General features: G+C 41.5%; 1 protein-coding gene across 8 annotated transcripts in view; it reads right to left on the bottom strand.

Moving 5' to 3' along the window:
* Positions 1 to 23,895, bottom strand: part of NHSL1 (NHS like 1) — a 148,259-nt gene that overhangs the window by 36,808 nt on the left and 87,556 nt on the right. For 7 of the 8 annotated variants that reach the window (XM_028723553.2, XM_028723550.2, XM_077925943.1 and 4 more), the window contains one exon: positions 5,903 to 6,055. In XM_028723553.2, coding sequence (XP_028579386.2) covers positions 5,903 to 6,055 — 153 coding nt within the window. Of the gene's footprint in view, positions 1 to 5,902; positions 6,056 to 10,107; positions 10,417 to 23,895 lie in introns of those variants that run through there. The other variant, XM_077925945.1, reaches the window with a different exon arrangement.

Raw genomic sequence — 23,895 nt, 5'->3', positions numbered from 1 at the left:
ATGGTCTCACATATTGCCTGAAGGAGAGAAAAAGTGCACATATGCAGTTGTACGACTGATGTGACACCGTTTACCTTGACATCTGACTTAGACTGGAATTATCTAACCTGCTTCTCTTGACTTTAAACATAGCTAGAGTCAGCAGCTGAAGTTATGGTGGTGGTGAGGAAAGAGCAAGTAAATTGTAGCAGAACATAAATGCACATGCCGGTAGTCTTCAGGGCCTTCATAACCTCTCATCTGTCAAAGTCAACACCTATCAGTACTCTGCTAAAATATATTTAAATTCTTCTCTGTTTTATCATTTGAATTGATATTACCTGCAGGCAGCTTGTGTTCTGTTCCTAATGGGACTGTTGTTGCATAGAATCTGCCTAGCTACAAGCATCTCGACCGCATTGTATCCTACTGATCCATATGACGGGTTGGAAATTAATTATGACATTTGAAAGTGACATTTAGAATCTATCAACAATGCATACTATGGAAGAATAGACCAGCTGGCAACACAACTAGATTCTGCAGCTATCTGTATCATAACAGGACTTTAAAACACAATTCTCACTTAGATCCTGATGAAGGTTCTATTTTTGTATCACCGTCTAAATAAGGCAAGCATCAGCCATTGAGCCACACAAGAAGGCATTTGACTTGGAACAGGACCCATTTCTGCAGATAAAACCCCCTTATATCATCTGCAAAAAGGAGTTATCACAAGGACTGTTCCATGTCAAGCTTAGTTTTAAAAAGATGCTAGAGAGAAACACCGCGGCAGCTTTTGGACTGTTGCTGAAAAACAGCCAGCATGGACTATAAAGCAGGTTCATGAACTTTATCAATAATACAGTTCAGTGTAGTTTTGGAAATGGAAACCCTTTTACTTTTTTTTACTGAGTCAGGAATTCCAACAGATGTACTGCCAGAGCAGATTAACTGAAATATGTTTGGTTTAACGGAATTTAGCTGATTTTGCCAATTTTGTCCGTGTGTGTGTGTGTGTGTGTGTGCGTGTGTGTACCTAAGAGGTTTACATAAAAACAATAAAAATGCAACAACATTTAATAAAATTTACCAGAAAAAAACCTTTAAAAAAATGAAACAAAATGTTACAAATAAAACAGAGGAGCATACAAACAAAACCATTAGAGTCAAGAGTTCAGGAAAGCTGGAGTAGGCAAGTAGGTTTTTAAGAGATGCTAACTCTTCTTCCATCATTACATTCCCAAAGGCAACAGGAAATTAGTTGTCCACAGAACAGTTTACATGCAAATGGCATAACTCAACTACAGTGGTACCTTGGGTTACATACACTTCAGGTTACAGACTCCGCTAACCCAGAAATAGTGCTTCAGGTTATGAACTTTGCTTCAGGATGAGAACAGAAATTGTGCTCTGGAGGCACGACAGCAGCAGGAGGCCCCATTAGCTAAAATGGTGCTTCAGGTTAAGAACAGTTTCAGGTTAAGAACGGACCTCCGGAACAAATTAAGTACTTAACCCGAGGTACCACTGTATATATACATCAGTTCTGCAAACTAACTGACTTTGATGTACATGTGAGAACCAAGCATGCAGCCAGGACTCTGCCACATGGCTAAGAAGAAATTCACCTTTTTGATTATCAGAGTTCCTGCTGTTTCCAAAATAGCTCTTTGTACCACTATCACAATCTTTCAGATGTAACATCTCTTCATCTCTGTTCAAACATAGAGGGCCCCTCCCCCCCACAGGTTTATCACAGAGTGCTGTCCATTTGAGACTAAAACTGTCAAGCATTATTCAATAGATTCCAATGAAAGCTACTGCTTACATACTGGCCACCTTTTTGGCCCAAATGTATTCAAGTGAAGAGAAAGTGGCAGCCAATGGCAGATTCCTTTTTCAAATCACATCACACAGGAAGACACTCCTCTAGAATTATCTGCAACAGAATTGTTAGGTTAGTCCTGCTCAGAACAATTTAAGAAGGATATTGACAAGCCCAAACATGATGATCAAGGGTCTAGAAACCAAACCTTATGAGGAAAGGTTGAGAGAGTTGGATATGTTTAGCCTGGAAAAGAGGAGACTGAGAGGAAACATGATGGCCTTCTTCAAATATCTAAAGGGCTGTCACATGGAAGATGGAGCAAGTTTGTCTTCCCATGTTCCGGAGGGTAGGACTTGAACCAACAGATTCAAGTTACAAGAAAGGAAATTCTGACTAAATATCAGAAAGAGCTTTCTGACAATAAGAGCTGGCAGCAGAACAGAATCCCTCGGAAGGTGGTGGACTCTCCCTTCATTGGATATTTTTAAGTAGAGGTTGGGTGGTCATCTGTCATGGATGCTTTAGTTGAGATTCTTGCATAGCAGGATGCAAGAATAGCAGCATATATGACCCACGGGATCCCTTCCAACTCTACAGTTCTGTGATTCTATGAAATGACTTGGACAGAAAGCCATAAATAGTTTTGTGGGTATTTTCTTTTTCAAAATCTATTTCGGTTAACAGCAAAAGGGTCAGGCACAGGCCTTTCTTTTCTGTCTTTCAGCTTGCAAAATGTAGAGATAAGCAGGCATGACTGAAGCAATCGCGATTTATCATCCACAAGTACTAAGATTACATCCCCGTAGAAATCCAAATTAGCCCAAGACAAATGGAGATAATCACAGTGAGCGCTCCCCAGTGACAGCCTGTTAACAAATATCATTTGTAATGCCTGTTTCAGCTTCATGCCACTGGAAAGCCTGTTGGATTCCCTGAATCATGCTGATAGCATCTTTTCAACCACTTTCCTTGAATTTTCTCCTTTAGAGAATGGTGAGAGAATAAGATAAAGGATGTGCTTAAATATGGTAATGTATTATACTTTCAACTTGGATTTCCAAGGTGTTCCTTCTCTTCTCTAATCTTTGGATTTTTTTATTTTAAGCATTCAATCAGCTTGTCTGCGATGCTGAACAAGGGATGAAAATCACACAGCAGCTGTGTTGTTGAAACAAAACAAATGCGTGCACATTTAAACCAACACATTATAAATATTCTTTGTAGAAAAAGGAACAGTAGACAGGAGCTAGAAATGCACTGCATACAAGACTAAATAAAACCGTGCCATTTCTCCTGACAGAAGTAAGAGGTAGCAGCTGCTACAACTAGCAGCTTATCCCATTCTACCAGTAGGGTCCAACATCTTACTGAGGTTTTCCTCAAAGATCATTTCAGACCACAGATGCTCTTTTCATGTATAACTAGTTTGTGCAATAGTGCTCTGCTTACTTGAGATTCCTAGCCATTCTCTCCAAGCATGTACTTTTGTAAGCAACTATTATCATGTGAGGTGAGAGAATACAGAGCACAGACATTTCCACTTAGGAAATTTTTCCATACTATAATTATGCAGAAGCGGATGACTGTGAACAAGCAGGGGTTACAGCAAAGCAAACTGGAGACACTATGAACTGGGAGGTTATCTCCTGTACACGGCAGTTTACAGCTAGTCCTAGATGGAGTGGAACTCCATTTTAAAGACCAGTCCCGCTCTCTTGAACGCCGCATGAGGGCCAGAACACATTTTCTCAGCTCTTAGCGGCAGTCTTTTCTGAAGAAACCTCCATGTGGCTCTATGTGGGGCTGCCTTTGAAGATGACTTTGAAACTTCATCTGGTTCAAAATGCGCCTGTCAGAGTCCTGACAAGGGCATGTCATTTGGACCATGTAACAACGTTATTATACCAGTTGCACCGATTGCCAATGCCCTCTTGAGCCCAATTAAAAATGTTAATTTTATAAACTAAACAGTTTTTGAAGGGCCACCTGTATCCATATTATCTGGTTCACAAGTTAATTTTAGCAACCAAGGCCAACTTAGGGCAGTGAGTTTGCCAGGAATGACACAGGAGACCTTTTCTATGGTGGTCCCATGGCTCTAGAACCCATTAACAAAAGGTTAAAAAGGTGAAAAATGAGCATAATATTTTAGCTGCAGTTCATTCATTTTCAGCTTTGGATTCTTGTTATAAAAAAAAGTGTGCCTAGACATTCCGTTATTGCGCCCATAACTTCGGTTCAAGGTGCCATTTAGCTCCTAGCTTTCAAATCTCAGTTTCTAATACTGTGCAGGTCACAACTATTGAATCTAGTTAAATTTTTTTCCTTACATACTTCACAGCCGGCAGAATACTTTTGGACTAAATGCACAACTATAGTTCAATAGATTCCATTTCTCAGCATGGAACCAGCAACTATTATGTATAAATATATTCTTTAAGATTTTCATTGCATAGGACTCCTCGCAATTCTTCAGAAGAGCATTTGAAAGACAGACATTTTCCAAAGCCAAGTGCGTATGAACTGTGAATGGCTTCAAATAGTTAAAAACCATAAAGAATAAATGGGTATAGCTACCAGAGCTAGCAAACAGTCTTGATTTTATTTTCTCCCTTGGAAACAAGGCAGCCTAGCTTAACCATGCTGCCTCTTGCCTATCTTTTATTTCATTATTCTGAATTGATATAAATTTCACATCTCAGCATAAATCCAGGGCTAAAACTGTTACTCATATTAAATGGTTCCCTTTTGCTTAACAGGCCATTAATTGAACATATGATTAATACATAAAACAAGTAATCTTCTCAGCAGAAATTAACCACCAGCGAGGGATGACCCATATTTCTCATCAACATATTGATCCAATGAATCATAGGAAAAACAAAGCCTGAGCAATAACATGTTATTCTCTGTATAAGATTAGGGAAACATGTAGGAAGGTCTGCTGATTTATCTTTTAATTTGTTTATTTTACATGCTAACCAGATGTCTTCTGGGATTTAATTCAGACACTTAAAGCATTGCTTCCTAAGCTATGTCTGGAACCAGGACAGTATAGAAACACATCTCCAACCTTAGTCTACAAAACCAATGTGCCAATAAGCTGGGATAACTAATGAATCACCACAGATACTGGGGCCCTGCAGCAACAAAAGCAATGGTATATATGAATGCACTGATGATGGAGAATCAATATTTACTGAAAACAAAAGAGCCTGCAAATTTTACATATACAGGTCTGAAACCGACCTCTGCTGCATTTTTATTAAATGGGAAATTGCAGCAAGGTTAAAATTAAAACCTTATGCAAGCAGGAACAAGCATAAAAGCTAGCTATTATCTTGTATTTTACATTGTTTCTATGGTTATTGATTAGCCATCTTGCCTCAAAGGGAAGCTGTCATTGGCAACCTCTCCCCCTCTATGTGGCCCAACTGAACATACCTCCATATCACCCAAAAAATAAAACAACCCAAATCGGGTTAAATGCAATCATACTTTTTATGAGTTATTGGATTAACCTAGCTTGAGTTATTTTTACTAATATATTTCAGACACTTTTGAGAAGAAAGGACAGAAGCAGTATGCACTCTGACAAATATATATTTACTGACCTAATATATTTGTTCAGCACTTTACACCTGAACTCTAAAATCAGAATATTCCAATGTCAAAAGTTTAAACTGCTTTGTTTGATTCCACATGTTCCATATATCAGAGATTGTCCTGAAACTTGTAATCAGCAGGATGGGTTCAATCTCATTTCTAGTATGGCTCTTCAGACTTTCTTTTCCAGCCTCCTCTTCAGCTACAGTTGGAACTTGCGATGATATTATTGTGTCTGGCTGAAACCAACTAGAGCTGCATGTTGCATAAATAAGTTTTATGGAGACCACTTTACAGCAGGAAGAGTATAATCATCTGAAACACTAGTGTGATATTTTCTTCCCTCTTTGACTTGTTTAGTTCCTTGATAAAAGTACAAGAGGTCACAGGGCTGTGAAAGCAGACAGACGCAAGCAAGCACATAGTTTTACTGCTAAAGGGGGAAAAATGTAATGATATGGTATGTTATTATTGTCAACTTCCTACCTCTTAGTACCGACTTCAGGTTCAGCTTGGCTTGGCGGTGCAGATCCTCTACACAGGGTGGCCTTGAGGTGGGTAGAAACACATTCTCTTGTTGATGCCAGGGTGCAGTGTAATGGACTGTCCACCTGCTCTCTTCATCTAGATTGGAGACAGCTGTAAATAAGAGAGAGTCAAATTAGAAAGGAATGCTGCTATTAACCTGAAGTTATGCTCTACAACAGGAGTGGGGGAGAATTTTGCTCTGTCGGATCAGATATCAGCCCCCTCCCCATGGCCTATGTTTAGCAGATGAGTAGGATAACACACCTGTCAATCATCTGATGTCGTAATGATGAGGGGTGATTGACAGATGGACTCTCCTACCCCGCCTGTCAAAGGTTGTCTGTTGTTGGGGGGGGGGGGGGGAGAAGAATAAGTGACTTCAAAGCACCACACAAGGATTGCAAATAACGTTGCTCATCAACAGGCTTTGATTCCTCATTCAGCTATGGGCAGAAACTTTAGCGCTTAATTTTTGTGCAGAAAATTTTACATTACGTAAATTCATTAGTAACAAGGAATGGGTGTCAACTGCAGATTCATTATTAGGCAGTTTCCAAGTTTTTAGCTTTGTTTCTCACATACATGAAAAATAAACATGAAAATTAAGATCACTCTCTGAAGCATCAGGGAAAAGTCATGGTGCAACTTACTCTAATTTGCACGTCAAAGTTTTCCAGAAACAATTCCATTTCTAATTTTCTCTGAAAGCTTGTATCACTGGATAAAAGACACTGGACCATACTGAAAGCTCTACAAAATACAAAGATCTCAGCATGTCACATAGTAGGACTTCCAGTGCTGAATGCATGGGGAGGGAGGATCACATGGGAGACAGTGGTCCTTCAGATATCCTGGTCCCAATCCATTTAGGGATGTGCAGATGAGAACCAGAACTCTGAACTGTATTATAATCAGAAACAAACTAGAAGCCAGTGCAGATGGAAGAGAAGTAGAATGAAATGATCTGTAAAGTAATAAATCAGTATTATAATTGCTTTTTGCACCAACTGAAGTTTCTGAATACAGTGGTACCTCGGGTTACAGACGCTTCAGGTTACAGACGCTTCAGGTTACAGACTCTGCTAACCCAGAAATATTACCTCAGGTTAAGAACTTTGCTTCAGGATGAGAACAGAAATCGTGCTCTAATGGCACAGCCTCAGGTTAAGAACAGTTTCAGGTTAAGAACGGACCTTCAGAACGAATTAAGTTCTTAACCCGAGGTACCACTGTAATTTCCAAAGCCCATTTAGACTTTGTTATCTAATCCAATGTGGATAGCAACAGCATAGCGATGACACCTCAGTTCAGGGCAGCCAAACTTTTCATACCAAGTAGGCCACAAGAGTACTTCAACAGGGAACCATACACTGCCTTGTATCATGGGGGTGGGGGAGGCCAAAATTTGATGCCCGGTTCCACTCATTGCACTGCCTTCCCAAAGCAAGTTAAAAGGTGCCAGGCTCTGGAAAGGAGGTGCGTGGCTCTCCTGCCCACCAGTGGAGAAGCAGCAGTGGCAGCTTCTGGCGCAATCTTGCCCACACCTCACAATATCTTGCTGTGCATTGCCACATGACCCAAGGAAGGGATGCTTTGGTGGAAGCAGAGGTGGGTTACACTTTCCCGTTTCACCTCAGGTGGCGAAATGGGAAACATCACCCCAGATAATTACTATAGGTCTTGTTTCTTATCTGTATAATGGGTTCTTACTTGTGGCCTGCTTATACAAAAAAGGTGTATAGTGAGTAACTGTATGATAACGGTATGAGGAAAGACTTAGAAGAGAAACGAAAAGGATGCTGCTAATACTGTAATTTAAGGAGAAAATTAATTAACTGGGGCATTTTGAGTACCACACTGAGAAAAGTGCAGTGTGGTACTCAAAATGCCCCAATTAATTAAAATATGTCTCCCACTTAGTTGGAATACCACCCACAATTTCTAAATCTAAATGAAGTAAGTAACCTGGGTTGCATTCCTAATGTTGCATATAGCAAACTGCAAAAACAGAACAGTGGTATTTTTGCTGCCTTCAGATGACATTTTGGTTTCTTGTGGAAGTTCTTCCTTTCTACCCTCATATTGTCCCATACCACCTAACAGAAATACAGTGGTACCTCGCAAGACGAATGCCTCGCAAGACAAAAAACCCGCTAGACGAAAGGGTTTTTTGTTTTTTGAGCTGCTTCGCAAGACGATTTTCCCTATGGGCTTGCTTCGCAAGACGGAAACGTCTTGCAAGTTTGTTTCCTTTTTCTTAACACCGTTAATACAGTTGCGACTTGACTTCGAGGAGCAACTCATAGAACGCAGTGTGGTAGCCTTTTTTTGAGGTTTTTGAAGCTTTTCCAAAACTTTCCCGACACCGTGCTTCGCAAGACGAAAAAAATCGCAAGACGACAAAACTCGCGGAACGAATTAATTTCGTCTTGCGAGGCACGACTGTACCTGGAAATACTTGTGCCAAATTAAAGCACACATATGCTTACATCACCAAGGTCAATTTTTAGTAGCATTTTGCCTTTTTCTGTGGTGGCCATAAAGGAAAGTGATAAGTGTGTCAAGGAGGGGAGATCTGTATTATCACCCAGGCAGTATTTAGCCTTCAGCCCACATGATATTCTCTTTGCTCTTAGCTCTCCCAAGCACAAACCTTACATCTGTGCATCCACGCCCCCACCCCAAGCACTTATTAAGTTTATGTGAACTTACCCAAGACTATAGTCACTACCTCACTGCCCTGCCTGATTTTCATTGCCTCTTAGTTGCTCATTACTGAGACCATATCCCTTTATTGCCCTGAATTAAGAGATTTTTCAACTTTATTATTTGCCTTGTTAAAACAGCACTACCTCTGCAAAGTCCAAACTGCTCAAAAAAAACCAGCAATGAGCTCAACATTTAGATATCAGGGAAGGGGGACTTAACCACATGTAGGATGACTCAAGATGAGAGGCACTTGCGAGAGTGTATCAATGTCTCCTGCTATTGCACACAATGGTCACAGAACATGCTCCTACACAATAAGAGTTCTGTATGCTAAAGAAGTATGGAGGGAAATACAAAAACATTTTATAATGGGGGGAAAACCATTGCCTTTTGCCACAGTGAGCCAACTATATGTACTAGTTCATATCGTATTATGCCTGCTATATACATGCTATATCTAAGTACAAGTCCCTCCTTTATGAAGAGCATGAACATGACATTGTTGCCCTTGGAGCTCATCAAGCACATCCTCAGCGGGATGCGCTTGAGGAACTCTTATGGGCACCTACATTCATTACACTGAAAATGATCAGGAACATTTCATGCGGCAAGGTAGATAATGCTGACATGATACAGGACTGTCTTTGCTGTCCTTCCTAATCAGAGGTCAAAGTCTAAAGATAATGAACAGAAAATGCAATCGTTCTCAGCCTTTCAGAAAAAATTAAAGCTGTATTAAACTACTGCCAGGGATAAAATAACTTACAGGGAAGGTGACAGATGCTACATGCAGAATTATCTTGAGCCCCCCCCCCCCCCCCCGGAAATAAGTACCTAGGACTCTAGGCTCTTAACCCAAAATTTTGTTTTGGGCAAGAGGAAGGGTATCGTTGTTAACAGAAAACATGCATGCAGACTAGTAGCAACTTAAAGAAAGATCAGCTTGCTGTTCAAAACTGTTCCAATAATCATTCTGGGTGTTAGGAGAAAAAATGTTTTGTTGCAAGTTTGTGACAGTGCAATAAAGCAAAGGATCCAGACAGAGGTTTCTGCCTGTAGCTGGCTCTGAATGTCCACAATAGTTGGTGGAGTTGAGGGCTCAACAAGATTTTAGCTGGATAAACATTACAGCACACAAATCTACTACCTGAATCAAGTTACCTAAACAAAAGCTTTAAGCTCTGCAATGGTTTTATTGCATGAAAGGGGCCCCTACTTTTCTCAGGAAGACCCAAGAAAATTAGCAGACTCGGGATTCAAAAGTTTACAACAACAAAAAGTGCAGGTGCTCAGCAGTTTCCTTTTAAAGAAACTGCTTCTACGCCCTCCAAAGTATGGCAACGTAAAAAAGCTATGCAATTCAATAAATTAAAGCACATTACTTAAAATCTGTGCAACATGATTTAGCTTTTCTGCAAAATATCTAAACAGATTTAAAAGCCACATTTACTTACTCTTTTTCTTGAAAAATTTGATTAACGATTTGAGCTTTGTATTGATAAACACCACCATTTCAGAAAAGCCTCCTGTGTTCCTGCAGTTTGGATCCCATAGAAAGCAAGGGTACAATGCAAGAAACTAATTTCCAGAGCTTCCCCAACAGTCCTTGCAACCCTTACTAACTTTTTGCCTCCTGCTTTCACCCCTCCCCCCCTTTTGTTTCTTCTTTAAGAGCAAGCTCAGAGTTGCAGGGAACGTCCTAGCGATTAGAAACCATTAACAGTCCTTGAACCTGAAAGCTTCCTTCTGAAACATAATGCGGGTGTCTGCAACAGCCAGTTACAACATAGAGAGAGCGCGCGGGGGGGGGGGGGAGAGCCAATCTTTGTTCATGTTTGCATGGAAGCAAGATGGAGATTTCTGCTTCAGCATTCATTCATTCATGCGTGCATGTCTCCCTCTCTGTCCCCTCCCCTTAGCAAATAATCAACAGTTTCCCCCTCCCTCTCCTACCACGCCAGGTTGTACTCCACAAAGAAAGATGAGTAATTTTAAGTGATTTCCCTTGCCATTATTCTCAAAGGATCTTCAAAATCCTCCACAGGACACAATATGAAGTGGGTGCTTTCATGGCCATGCTTTGTATAACCCTCTCCGATGAATATACAGAATTTAACTTGCCTGGGACAGCGAGACTTTCAACTATTGCTTTCCAAACCTGCCCCCCTCTTTCCCAACATTTATGCTTAGCAAGCTCTTAAGGATTGCATTTTAATTGTTCCCAACATGCAGGGACGGGGGTTTCCTTCACATCACCTTGCTTTCGAGTCATACATCTCCCCCCCCCCCTTTTTCCCACCATTAACCACAAATTTGGTGGCAAAGAAGAAGGGTAACACACACCATCTTTCTTTCTTTCTTTCTTTCTTTCTTTCTTTCTTTCTTTCTTTCTTTCTTTCACATGCTTTGTTAAAGCTAACTTAAAGGAAGCTACAAAAAAGTACTTTAATTACTAAGCCTATATGGCTTAACACGTTACCTAGACATGTAAGTAAAAAAAAAAAATCTCTTTCACGGGCTAGGCAAAGAGCCTTTGTAATGAAAACATCTATCTCCTTCCATTAGAAATGATTTACAATATTTGGAGAGAAAAATGCTAACTGCAGCATCAATGTGCTCAGCAGGGCATGCCTGCAACAGAATGCTGAGGCTCAAGAAGTCAGTCTGCCCTTTCAAAGGAAGGCTAAGCAATGTCTTGGCTTGACATTGAAAGGAATTCTCACTTCTCCAAAGAAACCCCAACAGCAGGGGCCTGCCTGCCCAGTCTTTTCCAAAGGAGGCCACATAGGTTCAGATCTATGGAGTAGCACATGCAGAAGGAGGTGCTCTTGGGAAACATTCCCAGCCTCAGTGGATTTTTCAAAAATCACTGGTACACAGAACAAAAAATAAATGCATAAACCTTTTCTACAAGATGACATCTAGGAGAAATAAAAATAGTTCTGTTTGACAATGTTGTGTGTTCTGAAGGGTCTGAAAATTGAACAAAGTTTTGGCATTTAATGTCACAAACTACTTTTAGCATAAATTAATGGGAAATTAGCTTCAGAAAGTGCACTCCTCAAAACCCACTGACTACCAAAGAGTATAAAAATGCTAAGGCTGCAGTTATATACCTACTAACTGAGAAGACTCAATGGGGACTTCCATCTGAATAGACATGTATAGGATTGCGACTTAAAATTTCAAACCCAAGATCATTTGCACACATTTATTTGACTGCCTGGAAAGGATTTCATCTGGTTGAGCATCACTGTAGAAGTCAAACAATATAAAAGCACACAGATTCATTGGCCCCTGTCTCTAGCCTATGCAGCATAAAAAACGGGAACTTCATGCAGGTCTGAATATGTTTTTACCTTAAAGAAATGTAAGATTCCATTAACTCAAAGACATGTAAGAAAACATACAAAACAAACAGGATTATAATATTGTTAAACAGTAAATAATGGGTTCTAGTTAAACTTTGACAATCCACCACCTTATCAGTCAAAATAATGATAAAAAACATTTATCTATCTATCTATCTATCTATCTATCTAATCTATATCTATATCATCTATATATATATATATATATATATATATATATATATATATATATATATATATATATAAAAACAGCTATATTTGTCTTTCCTCATTTATACGGAAGATTACCATGCATGCAACTCCCTCTATGCTGAAGGAATACTTCATGAATAGTTTTCTCTATGCTGGTTTCAGAAGCACTATCATGAAGCAAGAAGACTAATATTTGCGTTAAATGAGGCTGAATCGCCTATGCGCCTTGTTTGCTAAATCACAGGTAGAAGATTAAGAAGCTAAAATCAGAAGTGGTACACTTAAGCCACATTGTTCTAACAATGTACTCTGAAGGAATGGACTTAGACCAGAGTTCAAATCCTTGACTTCTTAGCTGTAGGAACACACTTGTTGAGTTGGGGGGCAATTCATCTCCGTGTGCAATTTTCATTATCAACAGGCATAATACCAACCTTTCTTACACGCTGCTTTGGAAAATGAATGCAATAAGGCCACAAAGTTTTTTTGGTTTTGTTTTACAATATTTGCTAGAGAGAAAAGTATGTGACCCAGCACTAGATCGGATTATGTGCATAGCTGAGCAAATGGTCAGGAGGAAGAAGATCCTCCTGTCCTCAACTCTCTATCCTGCTATCGAGAAAACAGCAACCCAGTAAGATAAATACCATAATTCGAAGATGGTGCTGTGGGGGAGAAACCCTTGAAAGGGGCCAAAGGGTTTGGGGAATGTGAACGAAACACACTGAATCTTTGAAGGTATGATCACCATAATACTCTCTTATCAGTAAAATTACCCATTTGAGATGAGATGTTAGAAAAGACTGTTTCTATTCAGCTGTACAGATGTTGTCAATACCAAAACTTATCTCAGCTGTTAATTACAAATGCAATGCTGCTAGTTTTAAGGATTTGTACATGTTACATAGAACTGCTTGACATTTCAGGAGAGGCATAAGTGGTCAGTTGTATGTGGTGTGCCTGCAGCATGCATTCCACCCATCCCCCCAGCCCATTGTATTGCCCTCTTTGAATATATGTTTCCAGTTGACCTAGTCCATGACAATCAGAATCACATTAAAGGATTTTAGCCATGAAACAACTGGAAACATCCTTCCGCCCTCCTCAAATTAAGCTACAAAGACTCCTTAGGAATCGTTCTTGCACTATGTAAAGAATTTGAAAACTTTTATACTATCTATTGCTGCTGTTCAAAACATGATTCTGAATGTGGTTTTAAAAAGTAACATGAATGACATTTTAGAATGCAATTTTACAGGAAGAGTTCAAGGGTGAAGACATTAACTGAATGTTCCTGAGTTATCTATTCATCACTAATCAACCGGTCTAGCCCCAGTGATTCTGAAATTAAATTCTATTAACGTAACTGCTGGATTCAACCTTTTCTAAATTTCATGGAAGGCTGTTCCAAGGTTTAGTCAATGCTTTATCAAAATATATACATACTATAATACATACTATGAAGTCAAGAAAGTTGCATAACTGGCCAATCCCAAAACACCAGCGGTGGAAATCTCAGGAAATCTCTGCTCCCAAATCCATCGGGGGGAGGGGGGAATAAGGAGGTGTGTTCAAATATTAGAAGTCTAAAAGAAAAGTCCTCCCCACGCCAAAAAAAGAAGACACTGATAACAGACAGACATCTGTGCTTTTTCAGTGTGTCTGGCAAATGGAAAAACAGATCTACAAATTAAGGCTGAGAGCCAGTGTAGTGAAGTGTAGGAAGGTCACACGAGTGAAATCAGCACTCAACCATGAGGTCTGCTAGGTGACCTTGGGCCAGTCACTATTTCACAGACTAACCTACCTCACATGTTTCTGACGAAGATGCAATCAGAACTATTTGCAGCACCATGACCTCCTAAATAAAAAAACCACATGTATACTTATCTGAGAATCAGACTCAGTGAACTTACAGGGGCTTTCGATTTTGCTATATATTTTAAAGATTTTATGCTGCATGTACATAAAAATGATTAGGTCTTCGAAAGGCTCTTTACAAAGCAAAAGCATTTGCCAGGTTGAGCAAGAAGCCATATGAGGGACTAAAAACAGGCACATTTCACTTGGCAGAGGTGCATTTATGTCCATAGATTCCCTAAACACATGGAATGATACAGTAAAAGGAAACTATTTAAGGGTATGATCCTAGGAAACACTGAACCCCTTCTCACATGCGGGAGGTTGCCAACTTTTAGTACTTTCAAGAGCTCTCTTTCAAAGTCTTTAGAAATTACACTTCCTTCCATTAGTTCTGTGGCAAAAACCTAAAAAAAGGGTACAAAAAAGTCATCGAGCCCTGCACACTTACGCTCAGATTCAATTAACTCAATCAACCTGCTTCACTGGGATATTGCCATCAAATGGTTCTTCTACAAGAAGGGATGATAAATAATTTATAAATTATGAGGCATTCTTCTCTCCTTTCAAACCAGCCAGGCTCAGCCATCCCCTGGCATTTTCCTCGAGAACAAAAGTGACTTCCCACCACAAAGACAGTCCCGAGAGGCAATGAATTCAGCTGCCCTCCCATCTTGAACTCAGCTCACTCACAATGGTCTCTTTCAACTCTGCAATCTCAGCCTTCCTGAATCTTGATACTTCTCTGGTTACTAAGAAGTGATAATTAAACTAAGGATCCAGAAAGGAATAAGAAAAAAAAGTCCTATTTTACTCTTAACAGCTGTAAAGGAAAGGAAAAGACCTGTGCACCACTTAATCCAAAGCGAGAATTATGCATAAAGTGGGGCTTTACAAAGATTATTAAGTAGGTAACGGCAGCTCCCTCATTATCCATGCACACAGGAGACTAGAAGACTCCAGGAAGGAGGTTGGGAACTGAGGAGCAGAAAGGATACGGTGAAGAAACAATGAAGCATTAAAAAAAAATAAAAAGGGAAAACAGAGCTTATTATGACAATCTTGTTTAGACCACAACATAATAAATATTTATTAGCTCTTTCCCTATTTTCTAATTCATTATACAGTGGTGCCCCGCAAGACTAATGCCTCGCAAGACGAAAAACTCGCTAGACAAAAGGGTTTTCCGTTTTTCGAGCTGCTTCACAAGACGAATTTCCCTATGGGCTTGCTTCGCAAGACGAAAAAAATTCTGGGTTTGAATTTCTGTGTGGTGGGTGGCTGGGGGAACAGTTGGGGAGGGGTTTGCAAGAATCTGGAAGCTTGTTTTTTCCCCCTGCATTTTTATGATTTTCTGTGACCATTGGGCCACTCTGCTGTTTTTTTTAAAAAAATTCTGGATTTGAATTTCTGTGTGGTGGGTGGCTGGGGGAACAGTTGGGGAGGGGTTTGCAAGAATCTGGAAGCTTGTGTGGTTTTTTTTCTGCATTTTTATGATTTTCTGTGACCATTGGGCCACTCTGCTGTTTTTTTAAAAAAATTCTGGGTTTGAATTTTGAAATGCTCTTTACAGTATGTGTGACTTTAAAGAGCACTTAATAAACTCTTGTTGTACCAAATTTGGCTTTGTTTGGACTTTTTTTGACCATAGGAACGCATTAATTGATTTTCAATGCATTCCTGTGGGAAACCGTGCTTCGCAAGACGAAAAATTTGCTAGACGAAAAAACTCGTGGAACGAATTAATTTCGTCTTGCGAGGCACCACTGTATCTCTACCATTAAGAGCTACCCCCACAAGCACCACCAGAACAAGGAACAGGGTTTTGTGGAGTTCAGATGCTAATAAGGACCTCAGTTTTGCATTTGACCAAGCCAAGCCTTTGGCATAGGAAATGGAACAAACAAACAAACTCTTGTCCCACCACTGAGCCATGCAGAGAAAACAAATGCATTTTGGCTCAAATGTGGAAATAATTTAGATGTCATAAACTTTAAATCTGCCCTACAGTCAGTAAAAGTTAGCTTATCAAACATACAGAGTATCTTGTATAAATTCCAAGCCTTCATAGTAACTTTGTAAGTTTCAGGACCAGTTCACATCACCAACAAATCAAATCTCCCTATCTAATTTGGAATCAGATTAATTTGAAGAATATCTGTTGGATGTTCAAATTAATCCAGTTTTAAATTGTGCCAAGTCTGAATCAGCACAGAGCTCTCTCTGTTGTGAACCTGTGCCACTTGCCAAGAGCCTTTGCTTGCCATGACCATCCTCTCTGAGATTCCTTCATCTTTTCCCATACAGTGGTGCCCCGCAAGACGAACGCCTCGCAAGACGGAAAACCCGCTAGACGAAAGGGTTTTCCGTTTTGGAGGCGCTTCGCAAAACGAATTTCCCTATGGGCTTCCTTCGCAAGACGAAAGCCCATAGGGAAATCTCCGGGACAGCGGGGAAGCGCAGCGCGCCTTCCCCACTGTCCTCGGACCTCCTCCGAAGGCTGGCGGCGGGGCGGAGAGACCTCCTCCCGCCGCCAGCCTTCGTTTCTCCGCTATCCCGGACGGCTTTTGAAGGCAGGCGGGGGGGGGGGGGAGTAAAGACTTTCGCCCCCCGCCGGCCTTCAGAAGAGGGGCTTTTAAATCGCCCCGGGACAGCGGAGAAGTCCTCCGCTGTCCCGGGGTTTTTTAAAATGCTGGCGGGCGGCAGCGGAGGCTTCGCTCCCGCCCGCCAGCATTTTAAGATCGCCCCGGACACCGGAGAAGTCCTCCGCTGTCCCGGGGGGTTTTAAAATGCTGGGGGTGGGAAGAAAAGCCCTTGCCCCCCCCCCAGCCTTCAGAAGAGGTCAGGGGACAGACTGTCCCCGGACCTGGTCTGAAGTCGGTTTCCATAGGAACGCATTGATTGATTTTCAATGCATTCCTATGGGAAACCGTGCTTCGCAAGACGGAAAAATCGCAAGACGACAAAACTTGCGGAACGAATTAATTTCGTCTTGCAAGGCACCACTGTACTTATCAGAGTGTCAGGGTTTGTATTCATAGTAGTCTTCAGGTTGTAACTGCTACTTCAAGCATAGCCGACAGTATCCAGGGTAACCCTACTGTTTGGGGAGGCCTTTGGAACTTTAATTTTTCTCACCACCCAGTTTATTAAAGCTTTTAATTTAGTTATTACAGTGGTACCTCAGGTTACCAGAATCTGGAAGCTTGTGTGGTTTTTTTTCTGCATTTTTATGATTTTCTGTGACCATTGGGCCACTCTGCTGTTTTTTTAAAAAAATTCTGGGTTTGAATTTTGAAATGCTCTTTACAGTATGTGTGACTTTAAAGAGCACTTAATAAACTCTTGTTGTACCAAATTTGGCTTTGTTTGGACTTTTTTTGACCATAGGAACGCATTAATTGATTTTCAATGCATTCCTGTGGGAAACCGTGCTTCGCAAGACGAAAAATTTGCTAGACGAAAAAACTCGTGGAACAAATTAATTTCGTCTTGCGAGGCACCACTGTATCTCTACCATTAAGAGCTACCCCCACAAGCACCACCAGAACAAGGAACAGGGTTTTGTGGAGTTCAGATGCTAATAAGGACCTCAGTTTTGCATTTGACCAAGCCAAGCCTTTGGCATAGGAAATGGAACAAACAAACAAACTCTTGTCCCACCACTGAGCCATGCAGAGAAAACAAATGCATTTTGGCTCAAATGTGGAAATAATTTAGATGTCATAAACTTTAAATCTGCCCTACAGTCAGTAAAAGTTAGCTTATCAAACATACAGAGTATCTTGTATAAATTCCAAGCCTTCATAGTAACTTTGTAAGTTTCAGGACCAGTTCACATCACCAACAAATCAAATCTCCCTATCTAAATTGGAATCAGATTAATTTGAAGAATATCTGTTGGATGTTCAAATTAATCCAGTTTTAAATTGTGCCAAGTCTGAATCAGCACAGAGCTCTCTCTGTTGTGAACCTGTGCCACTTGCCAAGAGCCTTTGCTTGCCATGACCATCCTCTCTGAGATTCCTTCATCTTTTCCCATACAGTGGTGCCCCGCAAGACGAACGCCTCGCAAGACGGAAAACCCGCTAGACGAAAGGGTTTTCCGTTTTGGAGGCGCTTCGCAAAACGAATTTCCCTATGGGCTTCCTTCGCAAGACGAAAGCCCATAGGGAAATCTCCGGGACAGCGGGGAAGCGCAGCGCGCCTTCCCCACTGTCCTCGGACCTCCTCCGAAGGCTGGCGGCGGGGCGGAGAGACCTCCTCCCGCCGCCAGCCTTCGTTTCTCCGCTATCCCGGACGGCTTTTGAAGGCAGGCGGGGGGGGGGGAGTAAAGACTTTCGCCCCCCGCCGGCCTTCAGAAGAGGGGCTTTTAAATCGCCCCGGGACAGCGGAGAAGTCCTCCGCTGTCCCGGGGTTTTTTAAAATGCTGGCGGGCGGCAGCGGAGGCTTCGCTCCCGCCCGCCAGCATTTTAAGATCGCCCCGGACACCGGAGAAGTCCTCCGCTGTCCCGGGGGGTTTTAAAATGCTGGGGGTGGGAAGAAAAGCCCTTGCCCCCCCCCCCAGCCTTCAGAAGAGGTCAGGGGACAGACTGTCCCCGGACCTGGTCTGAAGTCGGTTTCCATAGGAACGCATTGATTGATTTTCAATGCATTCCTATGGGAAACCGTGCTTCGCAAGACGGAAAAATCGCAAGACGACAAAACTTGCGGAACGAATTAATTTCGTCTTGCAAGGCACCACTGTACTTATCAGAGTGTCAGGGTTTGTATTCATAGTAGTCTTCAGGTTGTAACTGCTACTTCAAGCATAGCCGACAGTATCCAGGGTAACCCTACTGTTTGGGGAGGCCTTTGGAACTTTAATTTTTCTCACCACCCAGTTTATTAAAGCTTTTAATTAAGTTATTACAGTGGTACCTCAGGTTACCAGAATCTGGAAGCTTGTGTGGTTTTTTTTCTGCATTTTTATGATTTTCTGTGACCATTGGGCCACTCTGCTGTTTTTTTAAAAAAAATTCTGGGTTTGAATTTTGAAATGCTCTTTACAGTATGTGTGACTTTAAAGAGCACTTAATAAACTCTTGTTGTACCAAATTTGGCTTTGTTTGGACTTTTTTTGACCATAGGAACGCATTAATTGATTTTCAATGCATTCCTGTGGGAAACCGTGCTTCGCAAGACGAAAAATTTGCTAGACGAAAAAACTCGTGGAACAAATTAATTTCGTCTTGCGAGGCACCACTGTATCTCTACCATTAAGAGCTACCCCCACAAGCACCACCAGAACAAGGAACAGGGTTTTGTGGAGTTCAGATGCTAATAAGGACCTCAGTTTTGCATTTGACCAAGCCAAGCCTTTGGCATAGGAAATGGAACAAACAAACAAACTCTTGTCCCACCACTGAGCCATGCAGAGAAAACAAATGCATTTTGGCTCAAATGTGGAAATAATTTAGATGTCATAAACTTTAAATCTGCCCTACAGTCAGTAAAAGTTAGCTTATCAAACATACAGAGTATCTTGTATAAATTCCAAGCCTTCATAGTAACTTTGTAAGTTTCAGGACCAGTTCACATCACCAACAAATCAAATCTCCCTATCTAATTTGGAATCAGATTAATTTGAAGAATATCTGTTGGATGTTCAAATTAATCCAGTTTTAAATTGTGCCAAGTCTGAATCAGCACAGAGCTCTCTCTGTTGTGAACCTGTGCCACTTGCCAAGAGCCTTTGCTTGCCATGACCATCCTCTCTGAGATTCCTTCATCTTTTCCCATACAGTGGTGCCCCGCAAGACGAACGCCTCGCAAGACGGAAAACCCGCTAGACGAAAGGGTTTTCCGTTTTGGAGGCGCTTCGCAAAACGAATTTCCCTATGGGCTTCCTTCGCAAGACGAAAGCCCATAGGGAAATCTCCGGGACAGCGGGGAAGCGCAGCGCGCCTTCCCCACTGTCCTCGGACCTCCTCCGAAGGCTGGCGGCGGGGCGGAGAGACCTCCTCCCGCCGCCAGCCTTCGTTTCTCCGCTATCCCGGACGGCTTTTGAAGGCAGGCGGGGGGGGGGGAGTAAAGACTTTCGCCCCCCGCCGGCCTTCAGAAGAGGGGCTTTTAAATCGCCCCGGGACAGCGGAGAAGTCCTCCGCTGTCCCGGGGTTTTTTAAAATGCTGGCGGGCGGCAGCGGAGGCTTCGCTCCCGCCCGCCAGCATTTTAAGATCGCCCCGGACACCGGAGAAGTCCTCCGCTGTCCCGGGGGGTTTTAAAATGCTGGGGGTGGGAAGAAAAGCCCTTGCCCCCCCCCCAGCCTTCAGAAGAGGTCAGGGGACAGACTGTCCCCGGACCTGGTCTGAAGTCGGTTTCCATAGGAACGCATTGATTGATTTTCAATGCATTCCTATGGGAAACCGTGCTTCGCAAGACGGAAAAATCGCAAGACGACAAAACTTGCGGAACGAATTAATTTCGTCTTGCGAGGCACCACTGTACTTATCAGAGTGTCAGGGTTTGTATTCATAGTAGTCTTCAGGTTGTAACTGCTACTTCAAGCATAGCCGACAGTATCCAGGGTAACCCTACTGTTTGGGGAGGCCTTTGGAACTTTAATTTTTCTCACCACCCAGTTTATTAAAGCTTTTAATTAAGTTATTACAGTGGTACCTCAGGTTACATACGCTTCAGGTTACATACGTTTCAGGTTACAGACTCCACTAACCCAGAAATAGTACCTCGGGCTAAGAACTTTGCTTCAGGATGAGAACAAAAATTGTGCTCCAGCGGCGCAGCGGCAGTAGGAGGCCCCATTAGCTAAAGTGGTGCTTCAGGTTAAGAACAGTTTCAGGTTAAGTACGAACCTCCGGAACGAATTAAGTACTTACTTAACCCGAGGTACCGCTGTATTATAGTTTTGTGCAACGAAGCTGTCTTAGTTCCACAGTCAGCTGAAACCCTGATTAAAAACAGGTCAAGAAATGAGGTTATCCAATAATGCCTAGAATTGTGCAGCAACCATATTCCCAATTTGTTTTCCTAAGAAGGAACATAGGTTGAGATTGTCTACTAGGAAAGTTTAAGAGTTCAATCACTGCCTCCTTAACTGCAGGATGGACATTTTCCTACTCATGATACCATTACTTGTGTCCCCCTGAATTTGGACACATTTTCTCCATTGGCTTAATTAGTTGGAACACGTTTGTGCTTGCTCCCAATAGCAATGTCAGGATTCATAGAGCAAAACAACTGAAACTGGTCAAAGTAGCTGATCCAAAAGCCAATAGTATCTTTAGGCTGGATTGTGGTCACCTAGCAAGTCAGATTTAGTAAGGGTTTTCTGTAGTGCTAAAAGTTCTTTTGCCTAGGGCAGAGTAGGGGGAACCTGCAGCCCTCCAGTATAGCCAAACATCCTCCACCCATTTTAGGCCTTTTATTAGAACTTTTAGTTTTTTTCAGATTTTATGCTGACTTTGCTGCACTTTCAGTTTCAGTAGCTACTTTTTATTTTAGAATATGTAAACTGTTCTACAAGCCTTCAATCTAAAGATCGGGTTATCAAATTATGGTAATTAAATTTTCAAAATGTGAAAGGTTATGCAAATGAATGTGGATTTGTATCTCATTGGATTCTGGTCATGACAGAAGGGGATATAAATAATAAATTACTATTTTATAGTGGCCAAATTTAGTATGAATAACAGGGTATTTGCATTTCAACTGAATGAAACAATTCCGTTTCCATGGCGTAACCATGCATTCAATTAATATTCATGACTGTAAGTTTGCCATGATCTTGAGTACTGTATTAACTTAAAAAAGAAAACCCAACATATTTACAAAGTGAAACTACTGGAAATCAAGTTTTGCTTCATGCAAATATCTTGCCAAGCAATGATGAGTGCCTTTTTACAAATAATCTGAAGGACAAGTGAGCTAAAATACAGCAGGTGATAGCACATTGTGCATGCAAAGTAGTTTCAGAGTGGTTCCACTTTCATGTTAATAGGACAAATAACTGCACGAATCAGCAATTATTAGAAAAGAATTTGGGTTTATAGGTACTTTTCTCATACAAAAATAGATTTTAATTAAATGCTATTCAAAGTAGCCACTTAATTAATAAGTCTAGTTTGAACAGAAAACATCTGAGTCAGCAGCACATGGAAAAGCCAGCTATGTTACTAAGAAATCTACTGTAAGGTCAAAGGGAGAAATGACCTTAGAAGAAGAAAATTTGATTACAGTATAAAGAAGTCAATAAAACAATCAATACAAATGAATTACTAACTCCCTTAGGTAAAATTAACCAGTAACAGCCCAGAATTGTGGGCTTCCTGTAACTGATGTGTGAAAAGCTAGTGCTCCTTTACCTTATTCACAGCATCAGTGTGAATAGCATTCTAAAGAACAAAGACATAAGTTTTCCAATTACAAAATGAACTCACTGGGTGAGCCCTATTGCAAGTTACTGTCTCCCTAACACTATCCAGGCATTCTCCTGCTCATATAATCAGAATCACAGGTGGAAAAAGCAGAGGTGGCTAAATAGCTCCACCACTATCCATCACATATATCAGGCTTCCTCAAACTCGGCCCTCCAGATGTTTTGGGAATACAACTCCCATCATCCCTAGCTAACAGGACCAGTGGTCAGGGGTGATGGGAATTGTAGTCTCAAAACATCTGGAGGGCTGAGTTTGCCTATGCCTGACATATATGCTGCCTTCCCATGTACTGAAGGGTATCAGGGAGCCTGCTGCTTCTGTGGAGGTTTCCCAAACAGATTAAAACACTGCTGAGAGACCAGCTCCATCAGATGCTTCCTTCAACTCTCATCTAGAACAGCCATTCAATCAGGCTATAATGGAAGGAAAGGCAGGAGTTCAAGGCCTCTCCATTGGACCAGAAACTTCTGGCTCATCTTCATCTTGAAGTCTTTTTATTCCAGCAGGTCAACATTACAAGAGCTTAGCAACTAAAAACTTACACCCAAAATTGGTTCTTCTGTAATTCCTAACACAGCTTTTATGCTCATATATCCTCATTTTATCTCATTGCCATTACCACAAACATGGTATTGCAGGGGCACTGAGACACATATTTGATTCCTTTAGTGGTACAGTAAGCCTGCAACTTATGTGAGGGCTACGTTCCAGGGATCACGCCTAAAGCCAAAATCGTGTATAATCAAAAGAACATTGGGGGAAATGGTGAATGGAATTGCTAAAGACTTTCCCCCTAGATACCCACTCCCTTTCTGTCCCCTTTCTATTTTATTTTTTAAAAAATTGCCAAGCACGTAAAGCTGAATGAGCACAAGTTAAATGCATGTAAGTTACAGGCTTACATCTTAAAAAGCAGAGACATCACCTTGCCAACAAAGGTCCGTATAGTTAAAGCTATGGTTTTCCCAGTAGTGATGTATGGAAGTGAGAGCTGGACCATAAAGAAGGCTGATCGCCGAAGAATTGATGCTTTTGAATTATGGTGCTGGAGGACTCTTGAGAGTCCCATGGACTGCAAGAAGATCAAACCTATCCATTCTTAAGGAAATCAACCCTGAGTGCTCACTGGAAGGACAGATCCTGAAGCTGAGACTCCAATACTTTGGCCACCTCATGAGAAGAGAAGACTCCCTGGAAAAGACCCTGATGTTGGGAAAGATGAAGGGCACAAGAAGAAGGGGACGACAGAGGACGAGATGGTTGGTTATTGTTCTCGAAGCTACCAGCATGAGTTTGACTAAACTGCGGGAGGCAGTGGAAGACAGAAGTGCCTGGCGTGCTCTGGTCCATGGGGTCATGAAGAGTCGGACACAACTAAACGAC

Source organism: Podarcis muralis, chromosome 3, assembly GCF_964188315.1.
Source record: "Podarcis muralis chromosome 3, rPodMur119.hap1.1, whole genome shotgun sequence".
Lineage (NCBI taxonomy): Eukaryota > Metazoa > Chordata > Lepidosauria > Squamata > Lacertidae > Podarcis > Podarcis muralis.
The sequence above is the reverse complement of the archived record's forward strand: the minus strand, read 5'-3'. Positions and strand labels throughout refer to the sequence as shown.